The 26,503-nt window shown below is 40.4% G+C and overlaps 2 protein-coding genes across 6 annotated transcripts in view; one reads left to right on the plus strand and one right to left on the minus strand.

Annotated features, from left to right (window-relative positions):
* The first annotated feature begins 453 nt into the window (after nucleotides 1–453).
* LOC145423071 (uncharacterized) lies at nucleotides 454–7,491 on the plus strand. Of its 4 annotated transcripts, none has more exons than XM_080295183.1 (8): nucleotides 873–1,267; nucleotides 2,020–2,103; nucleotides 2,199–2,302; nucleotides 2,400–2,617; nucleotides 4,403–4,473; nucleotides 5,579–5,656; nucleotides 6,084–6,227; nucleotides 6,993–7,491. In XM_080295183.1, exons 1-8 carry the CDS (start codon nucleotides 1,229–1,231, stop codon nucleotides 7,173–7,175), a joined length of 921 nt encoding a protein of 306 aa, XP_080151309.1. In that variant the 5' UTR covers nucleotides 873–1,228; the 3' UTR covers nucleotides 7,176–7,491. The 4 variants fall into 4 exon arrangements, with proteins under 4 accessions (XP_080151311.1, XP_080151309.1, XP_080151310.1 ...); XM_080295184.1 differs by having other exon boundaries at nucleotides 4,403–4,461; XM_080295185.1 differs by lacking the exon at nucleotides 5,579–5,656 and having other exon boundaries at nucleotides 454–1,267.
* Nucleotides 7,492–10,275: 2,784 nt separating this feature from the next.
* LOC145423066 (prickle-like protein 2) overlaps nucleotides 10,276–26,503 on the minus strand; it is a 36,236-nt gene continuing 20,008 nt past the window's right edge. The window contains exons 2-9 of one of the 2 annotated variants that reach the window (XM_080295175.1): nucleotides 20,780–20,964; nucleotides 15,719–15,832; nucleotides 15,470–15,607; nucleotides 14,979–15,182; nucleotides 14,175–14,361; nucleotides 13,433–13,587; nucleotides 12,501–13,302; nucleotides 10,276–12,410 (exon numbers count right to left, since the gene is read on the minus strand). In XM_080295175.1, coding sequence (XP_080151301.1) covers nucleotides 11,455–12,410; nucleotides 12,501–13,302; nucleotides 13,433–13,587; nucleotides 14,175–14,361; nucleotides 14,979–15,182; nucleotides 15,470–15,607; nucleotides 15,719–15,832; nucleotides 20,780–20,911 — 2,688 coding nt within the window. In that variant the 5' untranslated portion in view covers nucleotides 20,912–20,964 and the 3' untranslated portion in view covers nucleotides 10,276–11,454. Of the gene's footprint in view, nucleotides 12,411–12,500; nucleotides 13,303–13,432; nucleotides 13,588–14,174; nucleotides 14,362–14,978; nucleotides 15,183–15,469; nucleotides 15,608–15,718; nucleotides 15,833–20,779; nucleotides 21,157–26,503 lie in introns of those variants that run through there. The other variant, XM_080295174.1, reaches the window with a different exon arrangement.

Consider the following 26,503-nt stretch of genomic DNA (forward strand, 5'->3'; position numbering starts at 1 on the left):
CTGAATGCAAAGGGCTCTGAGGTAGCAAAACAGCCTCAAACTATGATATTCCCTCAGTCATGCTTCACTGCTGGGAGAAGGGTTAGGTGCTGATCTGTGAACATGTCTCTGTTTTACTCTAAACACAGTACTGTGCATATGCCCAAAAACTTTTGTCTCATCGTTCTGTCCACACTTTCCCAGAATGGTTGCAGATCATCCAGATGGTCTTTTGCTAAATTGGGATAATGATGTATATTTTTTTCTTTTCGAGCAGAGTGGTTTCCTTTATTTGTGTATGGTGACCACTAAATAAAGAGTTCAGCAGTTTGCTCAGATGGACTCGTGACTTGTTGAGGGTGTATACTGCCTCCTGCGTTATGACACCCAGCAAAAGCTCTACCTGCACTGCAAGGATTCTTTTTTTCATAGTGTGATCTTTGCAGAATATCCACACAAAGGTAGAGCAGCAACATTCCCGAAGTTCCTTCATTTGTAGCCAGTTTATCTTTTTGTGGACTTATGAACACCTGCGTCTTTAGAAATGCAGCTGCAGCCTTTTCCAGCTTTGTGCATGTAGAACTGCACAAAACTGGAGAAAAGCTGCAGCTTTTACTTATACTTCTTCAATCCACACATCAAATTTCATTTTCATTACTTTGAAAAAGTTGTCAGTACAGATGTTAACAGCCCCTAAAAACAGTAAGGCAGGAAATGGTTACTGTTACTGACTTTTCCCCCCCATTACAACTATTTGTGTGTGTCAGACCACGTCTTATCATTTATCAGTTTGTAAATCCTGATAATCTAAGGGTTTAGAGTCGTTCACATGCATATAATACATGGACTGCGCCTGCGTGGTTTCAGGAGAAACGCCCGATTTTCTTTCTTTCTTTTTTTTTCTTCTGTTTTTGATAAGCCTGTGCGACCGTAGGCTCAACCTGATTGGGTCATTTTACAAAAAGGAAGTGAAAACATGTTGCGCTTTTCCGAGCACGATTAACTAAGGGCACGCAGGATATTTGTGGACAATGTGAAATAAGTAACTGCACGCTAAACCCTTTTTACCAGCTGCAGGCCAACTCTTACAGCGTGCGAGAGCTGGAAATGCAAAAGGTTCACTTGACATATGGACACTCGGGATTCATTTGAGAGCTCAGACGCCGCTTCCTGGTTTGTTGGACGCAAAGAGAAATAAAAGTCCGCGTGTCATTCATAAAGATAAGCCAGACTCTGCAGAGGGGCAGAAATGGATCAAGCACGACCCCAAACCACACAGGAAAGCAAGGTAAAAGAAACAAACGTGCAAAAACCCCTCGGAATTATGAGTTACAAACTGTAAGCTGTCAAAATGCACGTCTTGTGCGCATGCTTTGAGTGTCGTAGACTCGACTGACCTTTCCTTTTTTTATTTCCAATCATTTCCAATAAGAATAAAGGAATCAAAATGTCAGGAAATGACACAAGCAGTACTGCTGCGATATCTGAAAAACTCCAAATATAACAGGAAGGAAGACTCGTTTGTAAGCACAGGGGCACTATTTAAAATCTTGTTAATTTTCCAGAAAGCCAGTGATACAAATAAGCGTCAATATTTTATTTCACCTACAAGAGTCTTTCCCCCCCTTAAATGTGTGAAATGTTTGATTGAATGTGGTATAGCAAGGTTTTCCTGTCCTGATCTCAGAACTCCAAAAACGAAATCGAAAGTGTTCCGGATAGATGACATTGTGTTTAAAGCTCCGCGTGGAGATACTTAATCCATTACTATTACTTCTTCTTAGGGAGTGGCGTTTGTTACTAATAATAATAATTATCATTATTATAATCAACTTGTTTGTCCACTTAGAAAATTTAGTCACGTCAATCTCATTTTAGTATATAGATTTAATTTTAGTTAAAATGCTGCAAATATAAGAAGCTTAAATGTCAAATATTTAGGAATTTATTATTTCCCAGACTAATTCATCTCTTATAAAATCATGTCCTACTTTTATGTAACACCCTTATAACTGTGATTAACTGTGATGCTGTCTTCAGGGGTCAGTGTCACAGCGGTACAAGGAACACAGTGATGACTCCACTGACAAAAGGGCTACCGACAACACTGTGTCTCCGGCTAAGGTACATCGTGTTTAATAACAAAAACCAAAAAGCTTTATAGATTGTTCTTGTAAAACACCAGATTGTGATGACTTGGGTAACCCCTGTCAATTCAGGATGAGAAGAGGGCGATCAGAAGAGTGCGAAGTCCATCCAGACCGAGGGCATGGTTGTCCACTTCTTACAAACCAAAGTTTGCAGGGCGGTTCCACAAGCCTCGGTAAGAATGCCTAGGTGGGAACTGGGAGTACTGATACCTAGCCTGAGAATCATTTTGTCTGCTCTGACATCTTTTTTAAACCCCCTAAATGATGCAGTTTTACAAGGGATGACCATGCATTCCACAAAGCCGGCTTTGGCACCCAGCGGCACCACCACACGAGCCACTGGGCTTACGTCCACCGGAGAGATCACTTCCATTCTAAACTTCACCACATTCCACTGAAGGAAAGGGTCAGGCTGAAGGAGCAGGAGAAGGAGAAGTACAAGCGGAGAGAGAGCACCGAAGGAAGCTCATCTCCAAAGCAAGAAAACAGTAAGTTCTACAGAAGAGGTCTGTGATAATACAGACGGTTATAGCACACAAACACACTGCCTTTGTTTTATTTAAACAGTTACACAGACATAAAGTCAGGACTTGTGCAAGGTGTTTATTACATGTGAAGGTCATAAAAAATATACGTGAGGCCCATAAAGACATGTCTTAAAGACTTTGGCGTGGAACAAATTCGACTGTTATTAATAATTCAGCTTCCAGTATTCTTCTTGCTTGATTTCCATATGATGGAAATCTTAAACAAAAGCTTTTTTTTTTTTTACATCTTTAAACTTTAAACTTTAGTTTGTGACTATCAGAAGGTGCGCATTAAATAACACTGATGGTAAAATACAGTGTAAGCTATGAAAGTCTGAAGTCATTACTATTTAATGTCCAAACAATCATGTTTGAAATATTGCAAACCACATGGTGTTAAGCTGTATGGATTTATTTGGAGATACTGTGGCTAATTGGGACAAAATTCTTGTAGTCAAGTGGAAAATCGCAGTCAAGGAATATGACGTTCAGCAATCGGATATCTTTAGATGTCAGCTTTCTTTATGGCCACGCCATTTATTTTCAGCACCGTCAGTGGGAGAACAGGCTCTTTTGTACTTGTAAATAGTGGTCAGGCACATGGCAGAGCTAGAAAAACACTACAAACCACTCGATGAAACAAATAACCCTCTGACACAACGAGAAATCAAGCGCTGTAAACATGAAAAAGATGTCACTGTCATTGCCTTTCCCTCCTGGATTTCTTATCATGTTCACACATAATCCACAGTGTACTGCACAAGCTGTACACGTCCCTCTTTGCTCTATAAAATAACCACTGGGTGGCAGTATAGGCAAGCAGAGGCAGACGCACATATTCAGAAGCACTTTGCATTACAAATATTTGGAGGGCATTTGCTCATTGTGTATCTGCTGGTTGGTAGGTAGTCACACTCTGGTAGCAACAAACCAACGTTACATAATGCTGATAACTAAGGAACTTTTATTGGACTCAATAGATGGATTATGTCATATGGCCTGCTGACAGTGTAACTGTGTGATTTAGTTAGTCAGATAGAACAGATTAATTACTTACTTCATCATTTTGTGACATAGGAAGTAAATGGCAGAGGTTTAAAATATCTTGTGGTCATGTTCCGCTCAGTTTTAACACTAACTGTGAAGTCCACGTTTCCTGTTTTGTTGTTAGTATAAAGCGGTATGCTTTGTTTCTGTTTAACGGGTGAGCTACTGTATGTTTTTATTTTGCACGCAGGCACTGTATCTGCGTGCACACTGCAGCACTGTGGAGGTGTGTGTTTGTGTATGTGTGAGTACTGAACAGGTTTTTTTTTTTTTTTTTGTTAGTGTGTGTGTGCGCGCCTGAGTGATGGTGCAATGATGGTGACTCATCGCTGATTTGTGTGTATATATGAGTGCGAGAGAGAGGAAAAAGAGAGGGAGCGACTAGCCAGCGGTATATAATGAGCCATGACAAAGCTATTGCCTCACATAGGGACGCTGCAGCCAAACAATGCAGTCCAAAATCACATAAATGTCAGCAGATTCTGCCAAAACTTTCTCTGATTCCAGATCCTGATACTTAGAACAAAAAAAACAAAACAAAGCAGAAGGAGGCATAAGAATAGCGTAAATGACGACTAAAAGATAGGGTACTCTGGGAATAGGAAAAAAAGGGGGCCCGATTTGGTATAAGATAGTGGACATAACATTTCTTTCCGCCTTCTGTTCTGTGTTGACCTCGTGTTTTTTCTGTTTTTCCAGCTACTAGACCTTTCACTTCAAGGTCCTCCTCCAGCAGAGACAAGGACATGCAGTTCACCGTAAGTTCACCTGTAAGAATGGTGCTCTGCTATATATATATATATATATATAAAAACTATTGCCACACTTACTTAATTTGTCTTTTTAAAGACTATTAATTAGCAACTGGACCAATAATGTGAAATAACTGTTGCTACCATCTCAAATGTGAGAATATTACTTATACATTTAACTTTGTTATAAATTTGGGAGTATTTTTTGAGACAAAAATTAGTATTTAAAAGCGTTTTCTTGTGTTGTTTTACATTGTGAAGCTCTTGCTATTCAGTTTTTTAATATTTTGTATGTCGATTGAGTTATTACAGTCAAAACTGGCAGCTTAGTTGATAATAATGATCTAAAAAAAGAATCAATAGATTAAGCCATAGTGTGAATCTTTGGTTTTCTGTCATGTGTTTGTTGCAAATAAGGGCTTCCACTTGCAGCTCTTTTCATCATCATATTATCTGCACACCGTTTTCCTCATTAATCTCCTGCTCTACAATGCCAGAAAGAGCTGAAAAATGCACATTTTCGAAGTAAAGAGCAAGATTCCCCCCTGCCCCTGTTTATCGATCAATTAAAGAAAGTAACATGTGGGTGTCCGGGTAGATGGTGTGTTTGTTTGCTCATCCAACGTGAGCTCAGGGCGTAGACTCAAATGCAGAAAGCCCAGGTGCTGCAGAAAGGCCTGAAATCAAATAGTTGCATAAATCTCTTGGCTGACCTAAGCACAGCATGGAGCAGAGCAGCACATGATGAATCACAGCTGGTTGCTGCTGCAGTGAAGTTGAAGTGAAAAGGGAAGAGGTGGAAATGTTGGTGTTTATAGACCTGTAGTTTGGGGTCACCACTTTGCAAGACTTCTGGTTAGAGGCTGTTGTTCTCTCTCTAGTGCAAGTTTCTTTGTAGATTCTTTTTTAAATTCACATTAACAGCTAATTAAGTAAAAAGCCATATACACTTGTTATGATTGAGTTTCTATCATTATATTGTCTTTTATTTATTTTTTTGGGTTGGGTGGGGAAGAAGAGCTGGGCATCACCAGAGAGACCTTTTAAAGCGACATTTAAAAAGTTACTCAACAGTCACTTGAAGTTTTGCTCTTCACTGCGTCTTTTTCTGCGGGTTGTTTAGGTAGAGTGGTGGCCCCATGATCGGAAGGTCGGGGGTTCGATTCCCCTGAACAGCTACCCTGAGGTACCCCTGAGCAAGGTACCGTCCCTACACACTGCTCCCCGGGCGCCCAATGGCTGCCCACTGCTTCACTGAGTGAATGGGTTAAATGCAGAGAGGGATTTTCCCCACGGGGACCAATAAAGTACACTTTCTTTCTTCTTAATTGTGAGTACAAGTGTGGCCATTACTGAACTGCACTTCTTTGTTGTGTATTTCTGCCCCTGAACTCAGTCAGAAGAGTTGACAAATGAAGAATTTGCTTGCCTCTGTGTTAAAAGTTAACATGTGGCGCTACGCTTTATTATCTACCGGTCATAAGCAGCTCGTTCATCATCAGTGTTTGCTTCCATGTCATTGGCTAACTATCTGAATACTACAGCCCAACTGCTGCCTCTAATTTTCTTGTTTTTCTTCCCTTTGCTTTCTTTCTTTCTCCCTTTTATTTCAATTTCTGATTCGCCAGAGCAACAGGAATCAAAGCAGGGAGAGAGATCACAAGGGGACAAAAAGCAAAGAACGAAGCGGAGAGAGGGAGCTCCCTTCAACTGTGAGCCAGACGGCGGCACGAGACAGAGCCATCCAACAGAAGAGGAAAGAGATAGATGAGGTGGATGGAGTGCCCTTACACTCACACACACATGCACATTCACACGCACATACACGTGTTGGGAGAAGGGGTAGCTATAAACAGAAAAGTAAAGATAAGAAAAGCCGGGATTAGAGCGAGAGTGACAGAGGGAAGATCTGAGGAAAGCGCCAGGAGACGTGAGACAAGGAAAAAAGATTTGTTTGTTGTAGTATAAACATTAGATTTGAAATGCAGAGCCAGAGGCAACATGAGTCTCATTACTGGCTTCTCTTTGCCAGGCCTGACAAAGAAGGTTTTATTCACAATTTTACATGATAGATGGTGTTATTCTTTCTCGTTATTCTTATTTTTATTTCTCTAATTGATCCTCAATGTAAAGTGAGGCCGGCTCACCTGTATCACAGGCAACGTGCTTTAATGCCGCCTTCAATGTGACAGACGTCACTTGAGGTTCTGCTTATCTGTGTTTGTATGAGAGAGTGTACGCGTGCTTCCACCCACTTGACGGAAAAGATGGCCTCTTGCTTTTCATATCTCCATGGTTGCAGGATTATAGAAGCACTGCAAGAAAAAAACAGTCTGGCAACAGGTAGCTGATGCAAAAATGTCCACAGAACTCTGTACGCACACGTGTGCGCACATATAGATTGTGAGCAGTCAGCGTGCGAGCATTTCGGTGGAATAATCCATTCAATGTAATTGAAAATGCACTCTTCCTTTCCTCCAACAATCCCACTTTGTCCCCCTCTTTGTCCTAAAACCATGATTGCATTTGTCTTTCAGGTGTACTATCAGGAGTGTGAAATGTTTGGCTTTGTAGTAAAGATGCTGATTAAAAAGGATCCATCTCTGGAGCGTCCCATCCAGTCCTCTTTACAGCAGAACCTCCGGGACATCGGCAAACGCTGCGTAGAAGCAATGGAGAAATTTATCGAGGACTACGACTCCAGGGAGCTGTCACACTGATCAGACACGCCATGCTGCCTGTGTTCTTAGTCTTTTAAAGTGCTGAGAACTTGATTTGATTTATTGCTGCTTTTGTTTTCTTATTTGTAATAATCTTGTGCATTGCTGTCTGCTGCTTGGATAATAGTCCCCTCTGTCTGCAGTGTAATTCTGAACACTGGTGAAAACGTTTTAATTATGCTTGTTATTTTGAAAATGTGCTGGTGATGATGACGATGCACTGGTTGTATTGCTTTAAAAAGGTCTCATATAGACTGAGATATATTTTGACATAATTTATTTTTGCTTGCAATAAATTTGTTTACAGCATTTTAAACATTATGTGGTCCAAAAATATGCTCAGTGATGTGTTCATGGCTATATAGATCACTTCAGGTCACAGCAGGAAATACATTAATAGGTCAGTAGGTGACTTGGACACACACTATTGTTTATGGTTTCAACACCTGTAGATTCTGTGATATTTGATATAGACCGGTGTTGCTCGTCTTACAGCCTGAATCACGGCCCCTCTGCCGATCATTGTTCAGTGTACTAAATTGTGTGAAGAGGTTCAAGCTATGGATGTGTGAAAAAGAAAATAGACCCTCATTCAGTTCTAAGGTTTTACATATCAGGACATAATAATAAAAAAAGCACCACCTAGTTTTTACCAGTTTCTAAAATTATTTAAATTTAACCTCAGAAAAATAACACATGACATAATAAACCATGTTATTATTTATTTAACAAAAATTAACCCAGAATCCAGAAGCGGTGAGTGAAAACCTGTGTGTACCATGTAATTCAGTAGTGTGTACAACCAACTTTATTAACAATAATCTGAATCTTGTTCTCTGTGACTTTGTTCAGTCTCTTATGTTGTCATGAACACTTTTTGTCCCACTCTTCGTTATAGGGTCGCTTCAGTTGATTGAGTTTCGAGGGCTGTTTTTTATATGCAGCTCTCTTAATGTCCCACCAGAGTATTTCAATCAGGTTAGATCATTGTCTTGTTGCATCACCGAAGTTGGAGCAATCTTTTGCTGTCAGACCGATGGTCTCACATTTGACTCTAGAGTACTTTGCTATTGAATGAGTTCATGGTGGACTCAGTGACTGCAAGGTTCCCACATCACGTGGCTGCAAAACAAGCTCAAATCATCACCCTTCCATCTCTGTGCCTCGAAGGTGATACGCTGCATTTGATTTTCACCAAGTATGGTGCTGTGCATTTTGGCTAACCATCTTCACTTTGGTCTTGGTCATTTGTTCCACAGGTCTTGTGGTTTGTTCACATGCAACTTTACAAATCTAGAGCTTAGATTTCTTTAAATTACTTTTTAACCTTTATTAAATAGCACAGTGACGAGAGAGAGTGTGGGGGGAAGACATGTAGCAAGGGATTGCATTCAGTCATTGCTGCACTCATATGGTCACCTGCTTCTGAGCTAAACTGTTGCCTCTCCTTTTTTATTTTTAAAGAAGTCTATTTCTACTGGCAACCTTTCTGAATGAGCCAAGCTTCAGTCTTTTTTTTCTTTTTTTTTTTAAATGTACTGTCATGAACTTTAATATTTAACAAGCTACCTGAGGTCTGAGATGTAGGTCTTGGGTTTGTTGTCATCTTTCTGATCTTTGGGTGAATTTGTTGGGAGATTCACTTGCGGGAAGACTGGTAACTCACTTGAATGTTTCCACTTTTAAAACTCCTTCTCCATGTGTACACACCTGAATGCTCCAGACTTGCAAACTGCCAAAATATCTGCTTTTATAGAAGCGCTCACACTGATTATCACACTGGCTGATGATCAGCTAATCAGCTGCATCTGATAAGCAGCACTGGCTCCTGCTTAAACTGGAAGCAGCGAGGGTATAATTTATATTTTACAGAATACTTCTTCACTACTTTGGTTTTGTTAAACAATGTTTCAGCATAATATGGTTGTATTTGCCTATGTAAAACATTAAGAGTTGAAGGAAGATGTATTTTCTTTTTATCGTGACTGTATATTTGATGTAATCAAAGTATTCAAACCATTTCCAACTCAATTATAGTTGTAGCTACTAAAATTCATATACTGAATCTTATAAGTCTATTGTAAAAAACGAATGTAGTTAATAGGCCAAATTTCAGACCTTTTTATGTTAGAAATTTATTTTTTTTGTTTATTAACTGGTCCTTGTTATATTGCTGAAGTGGCCAGTGTCAAAGTATTTCTGATTTACTCTGTGACTCGAACACTGACACGGCTCAGGCTGGATTATCACTGAAGTATTGATATTCATTTAAATGTGACCAGTGACAAGAAACTGCAGCACAATAATGCAAGAGATACATTTTAACTTTTTTCCAGGCGCTAGTGTAACAGGATTAACTGTAAAATGTCGAGCTCTATATAAAGTCTTGAGTCACCCCGTTTTTGGGGGTTTTTTTTGGTTTTTTTAGATTTTGTACAGTTCTAAGATGCCTGAAAGTCAAACTTTTGTGCTTGAGTCATGAATGAGTCATGGATCAGTGGCTTAACAAACAAATAAATGAAAGAAATTCCTTTAAAAATGGTCAAGTACAAGAACTGGACTGAAGATAAAGTAGCCAATATTTAAAAAAATATGAAAGACCTTAAGAAAGCTTGGAGAACTCTTGCTCAATACCATTTCAAAAATGAAAAGAAATTCTGGCTCCTTGAAAGCAAAATATAGAGAAATGAAAGGAGGCCCCAAACTGCACAGTACTGTAGACTGAACCAAAACATTATAACCACTCAGCTCAAGTCATTACCTGGTTATAACGGCGCATTTGAAGGTCTGGAATATATTAGAAGGTAAATGAATGCTCGGTTCTCGTAGTTAACCTGTTGGATGTGCGAGAAATAAGACAGTGAACTTCTCATTTTCAGACTCCTCGGGTCGGGTCAGGACACTTGACCTGCTGTGGAAAGGCTTGTGGTGGTTATTATCTGACTGACAGTAACACTGCTGTGGAAGACACTTGATGGAACGTTTATTCAGCAGAGCTTTCCTTGCAAGGAAAGTTACTTTTTCTTTAGGAATGGTAGAATGGCTTAGTGAAACATCCTCTGAACTCAAAACCACTTTAACCAAAAAAAAATATTCCTGGTTGTTCATTGACATACACTTTATTTTCAGTATGAGACAACAACAACAAATTAACATGCAAGCCTCCCTATCTCTACATCATGTTATACAAATAATGGTTCTTTAGTTACAAAATATATAAATATTTAAGACCATATGTACAGGACATTTACATTACTACATCCATTATTAAAGTTTATTACTATATATACATCTAGTAGGTATTATTCTTTAATATTCTTATAGTTATTATTTGTGTTATCATTATTATTGTTAGTGTTATTAGTGGTAGTATTAATCAACTATAGGTAACTCTCAAAAAAACCAAAACAAAGCATGTTGCAGAAGAGAAAACGGGACCATACCTGACGTTACTGTGCCTGAATGGTCAAGGAGCAGAGGCTGTCTGGCGCTCTGTCCTTGGTGAAGCAATGGAGAGCCGGCTATGCAGAGCACAAGGTTTAAAAGACTATTTGTACAAGGTGATAACGGGGCTAGCGAGCCAACACTATATTCCAGCAGCATTTGGATTCCACTGAGGTAAACAATGACACAGCTTGGAATCTAGCACGTAGCTTGCACTATCCCAATACAATTTCTCGTTTGTCCACACAGAATAAGTTTACTGCCCAGGGCTTGGATCACTGAGCGGCGACGTGAACAGTCATGTCACTGTAGTTTGACCACTGGCCTTTTCCAGCTGGAATAGTTCAATCTCTCTGTAACATGGGGTTCACGCACAGACACGCACACATGCCATGTTATTTTACCTTGACCACAGTTTTTGTAGTTGTCAAATTCTTCAGTGCTTCCCGGTACCATCAGTTGATCTCCATCAGCGTAAACACTCCCGTTGTGTAAGCCAGCTGAGCTTCCTCTTAGGATTAGATCATTCTGTGTAGGTGTACACAAACACTACATGGTGTAGAGTTGTGTAAGCTCACAAGCACAAAAAATAGGCCTTTTTTTCCCTCTTCAACCCCACCACTCACACACACACACACACACACACACACACACACACACACACACACACACACACACACAGAAACTCTCTATTCACTCTCACTTTCAGCTGTCTCACTCTCACCTTCCCACTCCCTCTGTTCCACCATCTCTGCTGCTTTACACCGTCTCCTTACCTTTCTCTCTTATATCTTTCACTCTCCTGCTCATCCCTCCCCAACTCCTTGCTCTATATCTACGAAATGATGCAGTTTTTGCTCTTCCTCCTCTGGCGGGTGTGCAGCTGGCCATGAATCGGTCCGTGAAGAGGTCCGTGATGGCCACCTATCCCAGAGGGACTGTAGCGATGGCGTCGCTCCTCGTTATTGATGTAGCACAGCTGCACGGGCCGAGGGATTGGTTCTCCCATAAAATAAGCCTCTTCTTCCTCAGACTCGGAGGAAGAGGAGCAGCTAGAGCACCAGGGGTCAGCAGCCTCCATGTACCCATCGCCCCAGCACGGCCCGCCCAGGCCGACAGGTTGCCAGCCAGCATTCTGCAGGGTAAGATCAGAAGTGGTGCGGGGACAGGGCCGGTGAAGCTGCTGCCTGTACCCGCCCGGGTCCAGCCCGAACAACTCCCGTGCAGCATGACCAGAGGGGAAACGATCATAATCCTCCTGAACGCGACGGTACGGTGGCTCCATCATTTGAGCAGGCCGGTCTGCCACCAGGTGCAAGGCGTTGTCAGAGCGAGAGCGGCGAGAGCGTTTGTGGTGGCGGCCACTGCGGTGCTGGCCGTTGCCGTTGTTCCCACGATGGTGTTTGCGGCGTCTGGGTTGTGGCTGCTGGTTCTGGGTCACAGATTCCTGCCCGCTTAAGCTTCGGCGGGGCATTCTGTCACTCATGGGAGCCATCCGCAGATTCCCACTGCTGCCCATCACCCCGACACGACCTTTACCATCAAAGCCGAGCGGCTGTGGGCCATCCCAGTACTGCAGTGGGTAGCCGACTCTCAGAGGGGTGTACATGTTGTTGTTGTTGTATGGGCGGGAGGAGGACAGCGATTCTGTGCTGTGGAACTGGACTGAGGAGCTGAGGGTACCCATGTTGCTCTTTTCAGACACATTTACACCTGAATCTTTACTCAGGTCAGGCATGGAAAACCTTGACAGATGCTCCTGACGCTTGCTGACTCCATCTAGAGAGTTACCTGTTACAAGAAAAAATAAAAAAATAAAATGTCATTTTTTTATATAATCTCATATAAATGACCTTAACTTTAGGCTTTTTAACCCCATACCTGTAGCATTAGACATAGTTAGGGAGTCCATGGATCCACGAGGGGTCTGTTCTAGAGGAGTGAGGGGCTCGTTAAAGCTCATGGCATTGATAGGGTTCCTCCTGGTCAGTGGGGGTCTTCCATTTCTCTGGAATCCATGCAGACTGATACTTCTCTTGTCAGAGAAACCCTGATTCTGGCTAGACATCTCATTGAAGCTCATCTGGGTGCGCAGCTTGTTGGGTCTGAACTCATCCTGGCTGTGCTGCATCCAGTTTTCATTAAAGGAGTAGCCTCTCAGGGCAGCCATAGGGGTCCTCTTGGCATTCCCTTGCTCCTTTCCCCAGGAATCAGGCCTCTTTCCTGGGTTGGCGGGACTCTGGGCTGGTGGATGAGCATTCGCATTAGGATTGTAACCTTGCCTAGCATTACACTGACCCAGCAGATGAATGGGTGTAGGGCTAGGGGAGGGATCCCGCTGAGGGCCTTCATAGGAAGGAGGGATGTAGGGGTCATCTCGGCTCATCCACACCTGGTTTAGGCTTGGGGCTCGACTTGGAGTGCGGCTAGGGGTGCGGTTAGGCGTCCTGCTTGGAGTCTGACTAGAAGTGAGGCTTAAGCGATCCATCTGACCAGAGAGGGGATCCATATCAGCAGAGAGACGGTCGGGCATCGATGGAGGAGCTGACTGGCGGGGTTCGGTGCTTCGCCTATCCTGCTCAGCATTCCTGCGCTCTTTCTTTCCGATCTTGGTGCTGTGGCGGGACTCACGTGAGCGAGCACTTTGGAAGGCAGAGTCTGAGGAGTCAGATTCCTCGGGATCCTTAATTGTTAAAATAAACAAAATATATATGTGCATAACTAGAAAACTCTTAAAAATGTATACTAATTAACAGCGGGTATATACATAACTAAATGAGGAGATGCTTCAGATGTATTTTCAGTTTCCTCACCTGTCCCGCACTGCAGGACCGTGAACAGAAAATCTGCCCCTGCTTTGGCAGGAAGGGGCGTCCAAGAAGGGAGCGCTTGCAACGGGCACAGCAAAAACATTCCTCAGTTGCATGCCAGTGCTGTCCATCATAAGTCATCTGACCTTGGTCAATGCCTTTAATAAGATGGGAACAAAAACATTTGACCATTTTTAGTATCGACACATGACGAAAAAACATCAAAAACTGATGTTAACCTTTAGCTATTAAGCAAATTTTTGTCAGATATGTTGATATGATACCTAATTTTTATCCGATATGCTGCAAGGCACTATTTACGTTATGAGCGAACAGAGCCCTTTGTCTCTTAAAGTAAAAATATTTATGATTTCATGCCCACAGATGATCACTCAGTTTGTAAGATAGCATGAATAAATTTCACCAGCACTACTCCCCAGCAAGAGGAAGCAATCATCTTTCACAGCTTCCATCTGGATACAACATGGGAGCACCCTCTGAAACACACTCTTTCACTGTTACTGAAGCTTGGGATGATAATAACTATCCGCATTTCACTGCACTGAACCCGCCTCTCCACAGCTGCGGCACACAAGGCTTCCAGAGCTGATAAGAGTCACGCTTACAATAAAGGGCTGTTGGAGTTTTTTTTTCCACGAAGCAAGTACAGGAATAGCATGTCTGTCACTCTTGATAGCAATTCATTTAGATATCAGAGGACTTGAAACAACAATGAAAGTTGTACCTATGTGTTCTCCACATGCGTCACAGTACTCTGCATAAAGGGACTCGAAGCAGTTGCAGCAGTGTGGTCGTCCATCCTTCATGATGTAGCGCTGCCCGCCAAGGGTGGTCTCACACTCGTAGCAACAGAAATGCTTCATGTGCCAGTGCCGGCCCTCCGCCTCAGTGCACTCATCAGCAAAGATGATCTATATGATTAACACATTACATTTATCAGCAAGCAGATAACACACAATATCTACATATGTTGCTATCCTGTATCTCAGGGTCCTGTATTTTATTCGTGTCACGTCCTAGAATAGGATCCTTTTTGACATACTACCCCTTAATAGGATCATCTACCTCCACATAAACTGACAGGTAGATTAGTAAACTGTTAGAAATTCCACCAAAGCGTGAGTGTTCTTAAGTGTAAAAGTCAGGCATATTTCAGCTGAATAAAAACGATGATCTAGGCATCCTTTGTGCTTGCATTTTATAATATTCATGTAATTATTTCACAAAATTACCTTATAAAGAAACTAACTTAAAAGGTATGTACGTGACATCAGATTTATATCTTCCAGTTAAAGATAATTAAACAGTTTAATCAAATAGAAATTCTCTTTCCAATACTTGCAGAGCACTGTGGCCTGACTTATTATTCAAGCCCGCTCACTATAAATTACAGCGGACTTTCCAAGACGTGGCAAAGACACTGAGACATCTTTTCCCTCCAGACTGATTCCAACCCCATCCAAGTCTGTGAGCATGAACCATTCAGCCATTTCCAACCCCAAAGGGCTCCAAGCCCAGACAGGCGCACCTCATCACAGGCACAGCAGCGGGGTTTCAGCCTCTCGGCATGGTGCCGGCCACAGTAGATCTTGCCATCCTGGTGGAAGTATATGAGGTCCACCAATACTTCCTCGCATGTGCCGCAGACAAAGCACTGAGGGTGCCAGCATTTTCCATGACCCGCCCTTGGTGCAAAAACTACAATGTCCCCTCCATTTATCTGACCCCCACACTGTAGGAGAGGAAAGGAAAAGAGAAGAAATAAAATTCAATGAAAAGAAACAAAATCAAATGAAAGGTACGAAAGAAAGTGAGAGAGTCAGGTAGTGTTGGAAGAAAAGGCAGACAAAGAAAGAATGAAAGCTGTAAGGTGTGAAAAGAGACAGTATTGAATATTTTCAAGACTAACATGCTTTTATGAAGGAGAATTAAAGATATTTGCTACACAGACGATGGCCCAAGTCCGGAAAAAGTAGGTCATTATGTAAGGAATGAAAAGATGTTGGTTGCGTGGTTTACCTTGTCACAGGCGGCCCCATTGATAGTTAGGGGGAAAGGACGGACATTGCCTCGGCCCAGGTTATCTTTCTTCCGTTGATTGCTGAACAGCTTAAGCTCTCGTTTCTCCTCCTCGTCCAGTGCATTACAATATCGTACCTGAAACAACACGACTCATCATTAGAGCTGAAACGCCACCTAACCTCTGGAAATCATAAGAGTAAAGAAAAGCCTTCATGTATTACTCAGAATTTTGTTGTGTAGTTTTACCTCATTGTCATGTGGTGGCAACTGGTGAAGCAATTGCTTGATGCGGTATTTCTCTCCAGGGCTGTTGATATAAGGAACCTTCTCCTCTGGTAAGCAGTTATAATACTGATGCACCTGAAACAGAAAATCAAACATGTGGTTTTGCTCCTGAGTGACCTCTCAATTTCAAAATGTGTTTCAGCACATTTGACAAAAGGTAAAGTAAATATTTTCTACCCCTTTTTCAGTGTGCTTAGTCTCAACTCACCCCGATATAAATATTCTACGCGTTTTGTTACAAAATCCTTGATTATGTTAGTTGCTAACCTCATCTGTCTGCTGTTTGGTGCTCATAACAACTTGGAAAGTCGGAGAAAATGTTTCTACATAATTTGCCAAGTTCTTTACATCACACACAAAAGCATGATGGATGAAGTAAAAACATCTGTTTGGAGGTTGAAAGTTTTGATTTATGACACAAATTTGCATATTGCACACAATTCTTTTTTATTTTAATTTGCACTAAAATATAAGGTTTTGTTGGATAAGGAGTTGTTTCAGAGTTTTTCTTTGGACATTGACTGCTTTTTTTTTTTACTCATTTCCAGTCCAGGTCTTGTACCTCACCATTTTAGGAGAAGTCTTTTTTGTTTGTAGAACAACTTAACACTGACCTATAAATCATTCAAGCTTAAAAAAGGGCACCCAATTCAAGGTACGAACCAGTGTTGTGTCTACACATAAAAGCAAGTTAGTGAATTGTATCATCGGGCATTTGCAGCCTGTTGCAAAAAACATCTTTAGTTAAATCTACAAAACATGCCAAAGATAACAAAACATGCCAAAGATAACATTGTTCGACACATATTAATTGTATTTTTGCACCAACAACATGAATACCAGTTATTAGCCAAAAACTTGATCAGCATGGTGCGGTGTGTCCTTACAAAATTTGAGGAAACTGGACAAAAAAAAAAAACCACTATCCAAGAAGCTGATTAAACAAGAACTGGACTGAAAATCAGTGGCAACAGGTCTTATGGAGTGATGAATTTAAATTCAAAATTTTGCTTCAAAATGTCATCAATATCAAAAGATAGGCACCACAGTGGGCATCTACAGCCATCTTTAAAAACACAGTGGAGGTTCTGTCTTGCTTTGGGACTGCATTTTAGCCAGTGGTGCTGGGGATCTTGGCAAAACTAATGGATGAATGCAGAAAAGTACCATCCTATTTTGATCCAGCATGCAAAACAAATCTGGAAAGCATCTGGTTGGCAGCAGCTTCATTTTTCAGCATGACAATGACCCCAAACACACTGCCAAGTAATGGGTTAAAAACAAGACAAAAAATAAAACAACACAGAATGAAAAGCCTATCAGTCATGGATTGGCCTCACACACCTCAATATTATTCAAGCAGTGTGGGATGATCTTGACAGAGAATGGAGCAAAAAAGGCAGCCAATATTCAAAACAAGCTTTGAATGTCCTTCAAGAAGCCTGCTAAACTTCCCCTGCAGATTAAAGAAATTAAATGAAAGCTTGTCTAAGAGCGACTGTGTTGAAGAATAAAAGGTGTTGATACTGTATTTATGTTCTGTAAATTTATATACTGTAAAATTTACCGCATTGTTATCGAAAGAAACAATACAGTAGAGAAATGAGAAAGGAATTCCTATTCAGTGCAGCTCTGATAAGAGTAAACCACAATAGTAAAGGTGGGCAGAAAAAGAGCAAGAATAAAGCACTTATGTGATCCACTGTAAATATAAAAATATTAAATGGAAAGTACTGTACTCATTTTAAACTCCTGTTTCTGATCTTGAACTTTCATAGAGTACTTTGCATGAGTCAGTTCAAAATAATCTTTATTTAATTTAGACTTTTCCTTGATGGAACTCCTCAGTTCACTCTTCATCTAACAAACATTTTTAGTTCTGTTTCTAGTTCCTCAAAGACAACTTCCTTCTGCTCGGCTGGCACTCACAAATAGATGGTTTAAACAGCTGATGAGTTTGGGCTGCTGTGCTCACAGCTGGAACTGTGTGTCTGAGATGACCATGTCGAGGATATCTACTCTTTTTCACATCATACAGAGGTAAGAGTAGAAACCGATCGTTTAGTCTGAAGCCTGGGGTTGTGGCTTTTATAGATTACAACAATGAATTTTAAATCGTGATTGATCTGTGAATTCTAATTATAAAATTATGATAGACAGAAGAAATAACTATAATTTCTTTAGTTATGTCAAATTTAAAGTATATTTTAAAGCTGGCCTATACAATAGCATCCAAATATCCACAATTTGTTCTTTATACAAAGATAAAAGTTGGCTGTTTTAAATAATCTACATTATTTCACTGATTCATGGAAAAAATTTTATGTCTTTCCCTTGGAAGTTGGTGTCTGGAATTGAAAGTGTTCAGCACATTGAGATGTGTGCTGCTGCTGCAGGCACAACCTTGAACAGCACCAGGTTCTTTAAATTTTCAGCAGCTAATATTCGCATTGCTTAAAGGAAATCTTAAACTTGCACTGCAATTATAATTCACGATGCAGTAGCACTTGCCATCCGTGCCCTGAACCCTCTTTTGTAATTAAATGCTAGCCGATGAAACAGAGAAAAAGCCTTGAACGGTGTTTGAGAAGTAAACACTGAAAGGATAGAAAGCAATCTTGTTACTTGTCTCGGATTTTCAACAAAACAGGCTTTCAACGCAAAGTGGTTCAGTGTTCAGTGCAGTGTAAAGATCTATTTTACTGAAGTTTCTGCTCATTCAATTTACTTAATCAGTAGGGTGGAGAGTGTGGGAGAAAGGTGGTTCTTCTCCGTGTTGCCCGTCACGCTCGCTCTTTACTCTGTGCTGAGGAGGGTGACGCCGACTCTTATGAGAGCCAAAATCATTTGCCTTGAACCACTTTTCTCTGAGAACTGTCTCTCAACTGTGCAACAGGTGGACTTTAAAATATTAAGCACATCGACGAATAAGAACTTTCTTCACTCTCTTCGAAATTTCTTTGTTAATCGGGAAGCAAAAATACTTTAAATCAGGGATAAAACTTCACATTCATTCAGTGTAAAGACATTTTCTACATGTTAAACGTAGAAATGCTGCTGGAGTAAATGAATGACGACTCTTTTGGCTCAAGTTGTAAGAAATACATGTGTAAAAATGACAGATGAAGCTACAGACTGTCCTGTAATTATAAAATGTAAAATTGATTTTTTTGGTGTTATTTAATTGTTTATTACTTATTTACTTTGGTGTGTAAATAGCCAGTAGGATGCTGTTTTTAGTAGGAAATGCTGAAATTTATGCCTTCAGTTATGTCTTTCCAAAGCCGCCCAGTGGGCCAAATTGAAGTCGTTGGCGGGCTGATTTTGGTCCTCGGGCCTTAGGTTTTACATACCTGCTTTAAATGGTTTAAATGTGATCCATTTCATGCAAATTTGTATAGGAATGCAGCTTATTTTCATTACTGGTTACCATGTTAGTCATCTTGTCCAGTCCAAAAACCACAGGTAAACAGGAACAAGTGACCTTGACAATAAATGCAAAATTGATAAACTAACTAATTAAACTAGCAGTTATTCAGCTCTGAATTTACTGGAATCTCTAGCCCACCAAATCCTTTCTTTTCTTTTTTTTTTCTTTTTTTAACTTGAAGCTCTTAAAGGAAGTTGTTTAGACAAAAAAAAAAAGCAAAAACATGTTACAACAAATATTGAAAAGATCTACTGTTAACAAAGTTCATTCCTCCCATCCAATCCTGATACAACAAAACATTTTTGAAACAGTAAATGTTTTCAGCTGGGGAATTTGAGTCCTGACAGCTTGATGAACTATGCTGCAAAATTGTGATTATCTTTTAAAATGCAAGTCTCTTTAATTGTACAGAGAGAAATCAGATGTGACGGGCTTAAAATTCATTACGTTCAAGTGTATTAAAAAAAGAAACGGGCAGCTTCAAATTGCCTGCACCTCCTGTTGGATGACAGAGGCTGCAGCCTCTTTCAGCATCCTGTCAAGATGGCTGACTGGAGAAAATGACTGTTATCAGCCCATCCTGTCATCTGTTAACAGAGTACTAGGAGGCCTGTTGCATTGGAGTCCTTCTCATACTAAATAAAGACAGAAGTGTTTATACCGAATATAGTTGAACACAACCGTGCTTATCTTATGTCAGAGCTGACAAAAACAACAGGCAAAAATAAAAAATGAGGAGGAAATATCTTCCTCTGGATTTACAGAGCCAATTGCATTAGCTTGGTCATGCATGCAATTAAAAGGCATTTAAACTGCAAATGAGTCCAGACAGAGAATTGCGAAACTGGTACGCATAAACATGCTGCCACACATTTCCAATTAGATTCATCCAAACATTCACTGACTCAAATTACTTCCAGTCCTCTGGGTTTAAATTTGCTAAGTTACAGTAAAAAACAGAGCAGACTGAGGCTTAGTGTGCCTAGAAGACCACATAGTCATCATGTTTACTCGATACTGATCAGTGAAACAGCCTTTTCAAAGTGAATCCTCCTATATATTTGAAATTCTTGTACTTTAAACTCATCAGAGAGCATTTCAACATTTCATCAAATCTTTTGCTGCTTCGCATCTGTTCTTCAGACAATGCAATCAACTAATCAGTGTGTGGTTGCTTTTCATGATTTCAGTCATGGTTGTCAGTCTGTCTGACTCTCAATTTGGTTTCTACACAAAGTCAGATTAACACTGACAGCTGTAAAATGTCCTTACAATTATTGCTCCCTGAAATGCTTGACAGCATAGCCTTAGTCTACTGTAAGTCATCCCTGCCCTTCTCCCCACTCTAACCCGTAAGAGACTACAGCACCATGAAGGGGATTTCAAACAATGATGATATGTTGTCGTGTTTTCAGATGAGTGAATTTTCCAGCTCGGGATTACTTCGATAGATACTTTATTATCCAAATAATTAAATTCTCTTGACCGACTTGGTTCAATTTGATACGGTCTGGCACTGTTGAACAACAACAGAGAATATCTAATGAAGTACTTATTCGCGTCATAGTTTGTTTGTATCTGTAACTATATACCTGCTCAGGACTGAGGCCAGGGGGAACCCAAGCATATTCCTCCAGTGCACATCCAGAGTCATCATCAGAGGTGGAATTCCTCTGGAAATCGTACATCAGCTTGGTGATGGTCTTCTCCATCTCCAGAGACATGGCTGTCACAACATGCTCCACTACCCAAACCGCTTGAGTGGACACAGGTATTCCTGTGGAGGAAACAGGCAGGAGAATGAGGGCGAGGCAAAAAGAGATTGCAATAACAAAAAAACAAAACAAAAAAAGAAAGGAAAAGACAGATGATCTAGAGCAGCGGTCTCCAACCTTTTTTGCGCCACGGACCGGTTTATGCCCGACAATATTTTCACGGACCGGCCTTTAAGGTGTCGCAGATAAATACAACAAAATAAAACTAGTACCGGTACCGAAAAAAAGAAGATTTATTTATAAGACACGTGAAAAAACCGAGTTAACGATAAAAATGATAACAAAATAACGCTGAAAACCGATTAAAACCCTGAAAACCATACATTTCACACCTGAGCCTCAACTCTGGTGGCCCGGTACCAAACGACTCACGGACCGGTACCGGTCTGAGGCCCGGGGGTTTGGGACCGCTGATCTAGACAGATCAATCAAGGGATAGAAACTTTAGCATTGAAGGAACTGGTAGTGGTAATGTGTAGTGGTTTGCACGTTTGCCTAAGAATTCCCAGTTTTATTCCTGGTAGAAGACACAAATGGGGCATCCTTCTTGACGGGTAACAAAATCTGCCCAATCAAACATGTGGAGCTACCCGGCATGGTGACACTTTTTGAATAAAGAAGCAGCCATAAGTAATTTGTGGAGTTTGTGTGAAAAAATATTTGCTGTCTGTCTATCTCTTGTGTTTTTACAAATCAATACATCAGTCTGCAGCCACTACTAGCTCCTGATGGGTTTCACAGATTAAAGTTTTATTGTCACTGGGTGATTGTACTGCACAAACTAATTAAAATCCACTAAGAAGTCAAGGAGGCTGACGGTCACATCCAGGCCAAATTAATGTCACTTCACCCAAATCTGACCAATGCACCACGACCTATAGTACTGTCTGATTTTAAAGACTACTACTAGTCCAGCAACTGCTGTGAAAATAGAAAAGTGCTGACAAAACAAGAAAAAACAATATGACGTTGACCTTGAGCGCAGTCATCAGATGACCACTGTGTGAAAGTTTGACTAAATCCTGACCAGTGTTCTTGGATGAGCAACGATTCTTGCAAACTGTGGACAGATGACAGACACCTCGCTATTACATAAGCTCCTCGGGTCCCCAGCCAACAAGATACCCTTTTTTACAAAAATAAAAACATAAATGTAAACTTCACAGTGGATAAAGCTAGAAGCCCCACAAAGTAAGTAGAATTAATAGGAAGTCAGTGGGATCTTTGTACAGATCTTTTAGAGATAAAGTTTGGAGAGCCCCAAAGTCAGTGGGATTGATCTGCTGGGGGTCATGGCTGGCTCTGCGGGAGTCTTCAAATCTGGCAATCCATCCAATATATAAATATTTCAGTCTGTAAGCGGTGTACTGACCAACAGCTTAAAATTTTAATCAAGTCTGTGAAACACATTCAGAATAATTTATTCCAAAAAGAAATTTACAAATATCAAAGTTGCTCGCCAGTCCCAGGACTTTATTATCAGCAACCCTTAGAATTGAATGAGGATCTGCTTTTTTACCATTACTACAAACCCGTCTCTTTGCCTGCATTTACTGTGTTACTCAGAGGTATGGACAACAGATCAGTTCAATCTTCTCCTCCTTCTTTCTGTTTGAGAGGAGAACAGCTGCACACATTACTGGCCCATGAATAATTAACAGCAGTAAAAATCGCCTCCACCAGCAAAGTATGAAAATGAAATGCAACTCATTTCGCAGGATATTTAGTGAGCCGGCAATGAGCACAGGATGGAGGTGTGTTTACATCTCATGGATTGTTATTTCAAAAGCTGATGAGTGGAGAGATATTACAATTAATTAATGCAAATTGGGAGAAACAATTGTTCTTTATAATGCTGTCTATGTCTCATATAAAAATGAGAAACCCATTGTGTTGCAATTAAATAGTGCTGTCTGACCAATGCGGACATGTACATAAAGATGAGACAGCAGATGACACATTTGTTCTGTGTCTGTAGGTCGTGCATCAAGGTCATAGCACTTGAGTGAGGAAAACAACACTAGATGATGGTCGCGGGAAAGCGTGAACAAGCCCTGACATTTGTGATTCAAAATGGTTTTTCCCAAACTATGATACAGGTCTTCTCTGGCAATTTCAGAGAGCAACACCATTTCCTGCAGATTAGAAATCACATAAAAACACAGCTTAAGCAGTGGCCAAGGAACAGCAGACATTTCTACCGACTGAGCCAGTGAGTCAGCCTCCTTCCAAGCAGAGCTGAGTACTGTTTATCTCTCTAAGATGGGTGCTGCTGATTTCTTTGTGAAGAAAGATCGCAGGTATGTAACCTTGAGCCTCTAGCCTGGCCCGAGGCTGTTCGTCATTAGTGCACAGAGGCTGAGTAAGAGTGGGCCTGCTGGGTAACCTGCAGCCTGTTGCTCCAGACAGGCATCACTTCAAATGTGATGTCCACTGGCAATGTGAAATCAGATCAGTGATTCAGTGCAGAATTTTAACAAGATTCTGTCATTATTATTTATATGGTGACAAATTCTCTTGATACCATTGTTTCTATTGTCAATATTAAAGCGTCATTTGTACTCTAAGTCATATGAGATTATGATCAGTCTGATATGGCAGTCGATATATATCACATTGACTGCCATGTGTTGTTTCATTGTTTTTTATTATGGTTGTTTTCTTATTTAAGTGGCGCCCACAGTCACATATGGCGTCACTTGTTGCACATTACTTTTAAGGATCAGCTGGTCATTGGTGGATAGCCCAGGCTCTGGTTGCCTAGGTAACCCTCTAATGTGTTTAACAGAGCTGTTGAATGGAATGACTCATTCGAAGGCTCTGGTATTTAGTACCCTGTCATATGTCAATCATCGGTATCCTGTGTGTTCAAAAGTCTATCTCAGGACCCCCACATTTTGCACTGCCAGCGTTTTTTTACCCACTGACTTTCTGTGATCTTTGGTCACCACGTCACTGCAAAATTGCTTTCTTTGTGTGACTGCAGCTTTATCAAAAGGCAAGTAGACTGATTTGTACATATAGCCAGCAGCTGGGGGGAAGAGGTATAGTTCAAAGTTAGAAAGAGGTTCAAGAAAACTAAAAACATAATAGACTGTATATAAAAGATAAAAAGCAAAAGCAACACAGAGGTGTCCTGGACTTGTAACCTTACAAATGGCCAGCACTAATTGCTCTCTTAATCTTTCCTGATAATTTTAGTATTTCATCTGCTAGTTTTAAGCTGTACTGAATACAATATGATCTTAAATTGATAAATCACAGTCCTCACTAGAGTCAAAAAGTACAAGGCAGGTCTGCTTTGTCATTGATAAGTTTCCCTATGAACAGATGGTGCCATTAGACTTCTATGCCAGATCTACCTTCTTGCTTGTCTAGCTTCTAAACAGCATGATGCCAATGGAGGTTTCACACGGTGACTTCACTAATCAATGACTGAGGTCACAAAAGCCAGATCTGTCTTTTTTTATATCAAATGAAAGTTTATTACATGGAAATAAGCAACGACACCTCTGTTATAACTGTAAAAGAAAAGTAGCAAGCACTCCAAGTAGTCAAGGTTCCTGGCTAGGGATTAGTGACAACACTTTTTGTTAATTAAAAACAACTATAGATCTCATTCTAATGTTCTATGCATAAAATATACATCAGTAAGACAAAGCCACTGTGATGACGCGCTGATTGTTTCTGGTTTTGACATTTTTAAGTGAACCTCTTATCCCAAAGCAGCACACATGTCTGCTGATAGCGCCTTCAGTTGATCTTATGGGCCTGGTGTCAGTGATTTGTTTGGACACGTAATGAACACCTCTGAGACCCCGATCTCCGAGTTATCTAAAGAGAGATTGGCTTGGTTCAGCCAAGTATGTCATAAAGACTGAAGGCAGGGGGAAACATAGCTAGCCTTAATCTAATGAGGAATGATATGACTTCCCACAGCTCCAATATTACCTTAATTACATGTTGTGTCTTCTAAGCTAACAAGGCAGCCATAATTACAGAAGAATAAACTCGGTTTTACTCAGATTTTACAAACGTAAAAGTGCAGAAGATTTTAATTCTGTTCCTTTGTTATGCTGTCATTACACAAATACAGTGTGTCATTTACAGTGTGTAAAAGAAAGCAGCTTATATTTTAAAAATTGAATACAAAACATACATAAGGCGTAACAAACAAACATGCAATAGTGATCCTGTTCCCTGTGCCCAGTATTTGTGCTACTGAGGAGCATTTGGGATTCATTTTGCAGCACAAATTGTTAGATTGAGAGGACGACAGCGTCACTGTTCGCACCAGTGCTTCGATTAATGGTCCCTTCACACCCCACTTATTAAGATGTACTGTAAGTCTCTACTGTGCATTATTAAACAAAGACACAGTGTCCAACTGTTTGACAACACAGGGTGTTGTCTTTACACTCTAACTTTTGACTGAATGCACATTCAGCTGGTACAGAAGGCTGCTGATGAGTGTGTGACTTTTTGACGTAATACACACTCGCCAGGCCGACTGGTTAGTCATAGCACTCTCCTCTGTTCTTCCCCAGCAACACAAAGAGAGAGAGAGGAGAGACAAGTTGTGAAGTTCTGTTTCCTGGAGGAGGCAACTTCGGCATAATGCATTTTCAGAAAAAATGGGTAATGTATTTAGAGACGAAACAAACATTTTAACAAAGTTTTCTATTATTTTTTTTAACTTACATGTAATTGCCTTCTAGGCTTTGAACATTTATTTCACATGCCTTTGTAAATATTCCTGCCTCTTAAGAGAGTACTCTAATGGCTGATTTTGATTTTAGAAAATTATCATGTACTGCAATCATTTTTTTTCCAGTTCAAAACATGATGGTAATCTTTTTTTCACTAAAAATATATTTGCAATTTATTGCAAGAGAAAGTACAAAGTTTAAATGTTTCTAAACCATTTTCATAGATGTGTATTAACCATTTAAGTTGCCCCTATAATGGCTTTTCTTAGTTTTTAGTTCCTAAAGCTCTGTTTCAGATCACAATAGGAGAAGGTTAGCCTAATGTTGTCATCTCAGTCACACAGCTCTGGCTGTAAGAGCAGAAGAAGCTCCACCCCTCTCCTGTTCAAACCTTCTGTTTTGAGAGGGAGCCAATCAGAAGACAGGCAGCCTTAAAGGGAAAGGAGCCCCTCTGGGATAAATAAAGAATGTTGTGGTTGCTCTAATAGAGTCCAAGGTATAAAATAACAACCTGGAAATGAGCATAATAGGTCTACAAATATACCACAAAGCCTACTTAATGTACATTTAGTGTTATTTAGGTTTGAGGGTTTTTAAGTATATAGATGTTAAAGGGCTTTTGTAATTAACAGTGTGTGAAGATCTGAGGCAGAAATGACGTGCCATCTAATCGATACACTTTCAGTGAAATAGAAAAAGGTAATTAGAAATTAGTCACGTTGCAGGAATAATCATTACATTATTCCTACAATGTGACTTTCTTGACTTTCACTATAACACTGCATAAACATAAATAATGCAATATGGAGCTGATTAGATTAAAACAAATGAA

Source organism: Astatotilapia calliptera, chromosome 20 (genome assembly GCF_964374335.1).
Source record: "Astatotilapia calliptera chromosome 20, fAstCal68.1, whole genome shotgun sequence".
NCBI lineage: Eukaryota > Metazoa > Chordata > Actinopteri > Cichliformes > Cichlidae > Astatotilapia > Astatotilapia calliptera.

Bases quoted from the DNA above. Each gene is read 5' to 3' on its own strand.
- LOC145423071 (XM_080295183.1), top strand. From the start codon at position 1,229: ATGGATCAAGCACGACCCCAAACCACACAGGAAAGCAAG. The intron at 4,474-5,578 runs GTAAGAATGGTG...CGGGTTGTTTAG, and splicing joins AGTTCACCGTAAGTTCACCT to GTAGAGTGGTGGCCCCATGA. The intron at 5,657-6,083 runs GTACCGTCCCTA...CTGATTCGCCAG, and splicing joins CTGAGGTACCCCTGAGCAAG to AGCAACAGGAATCAAAGCAG.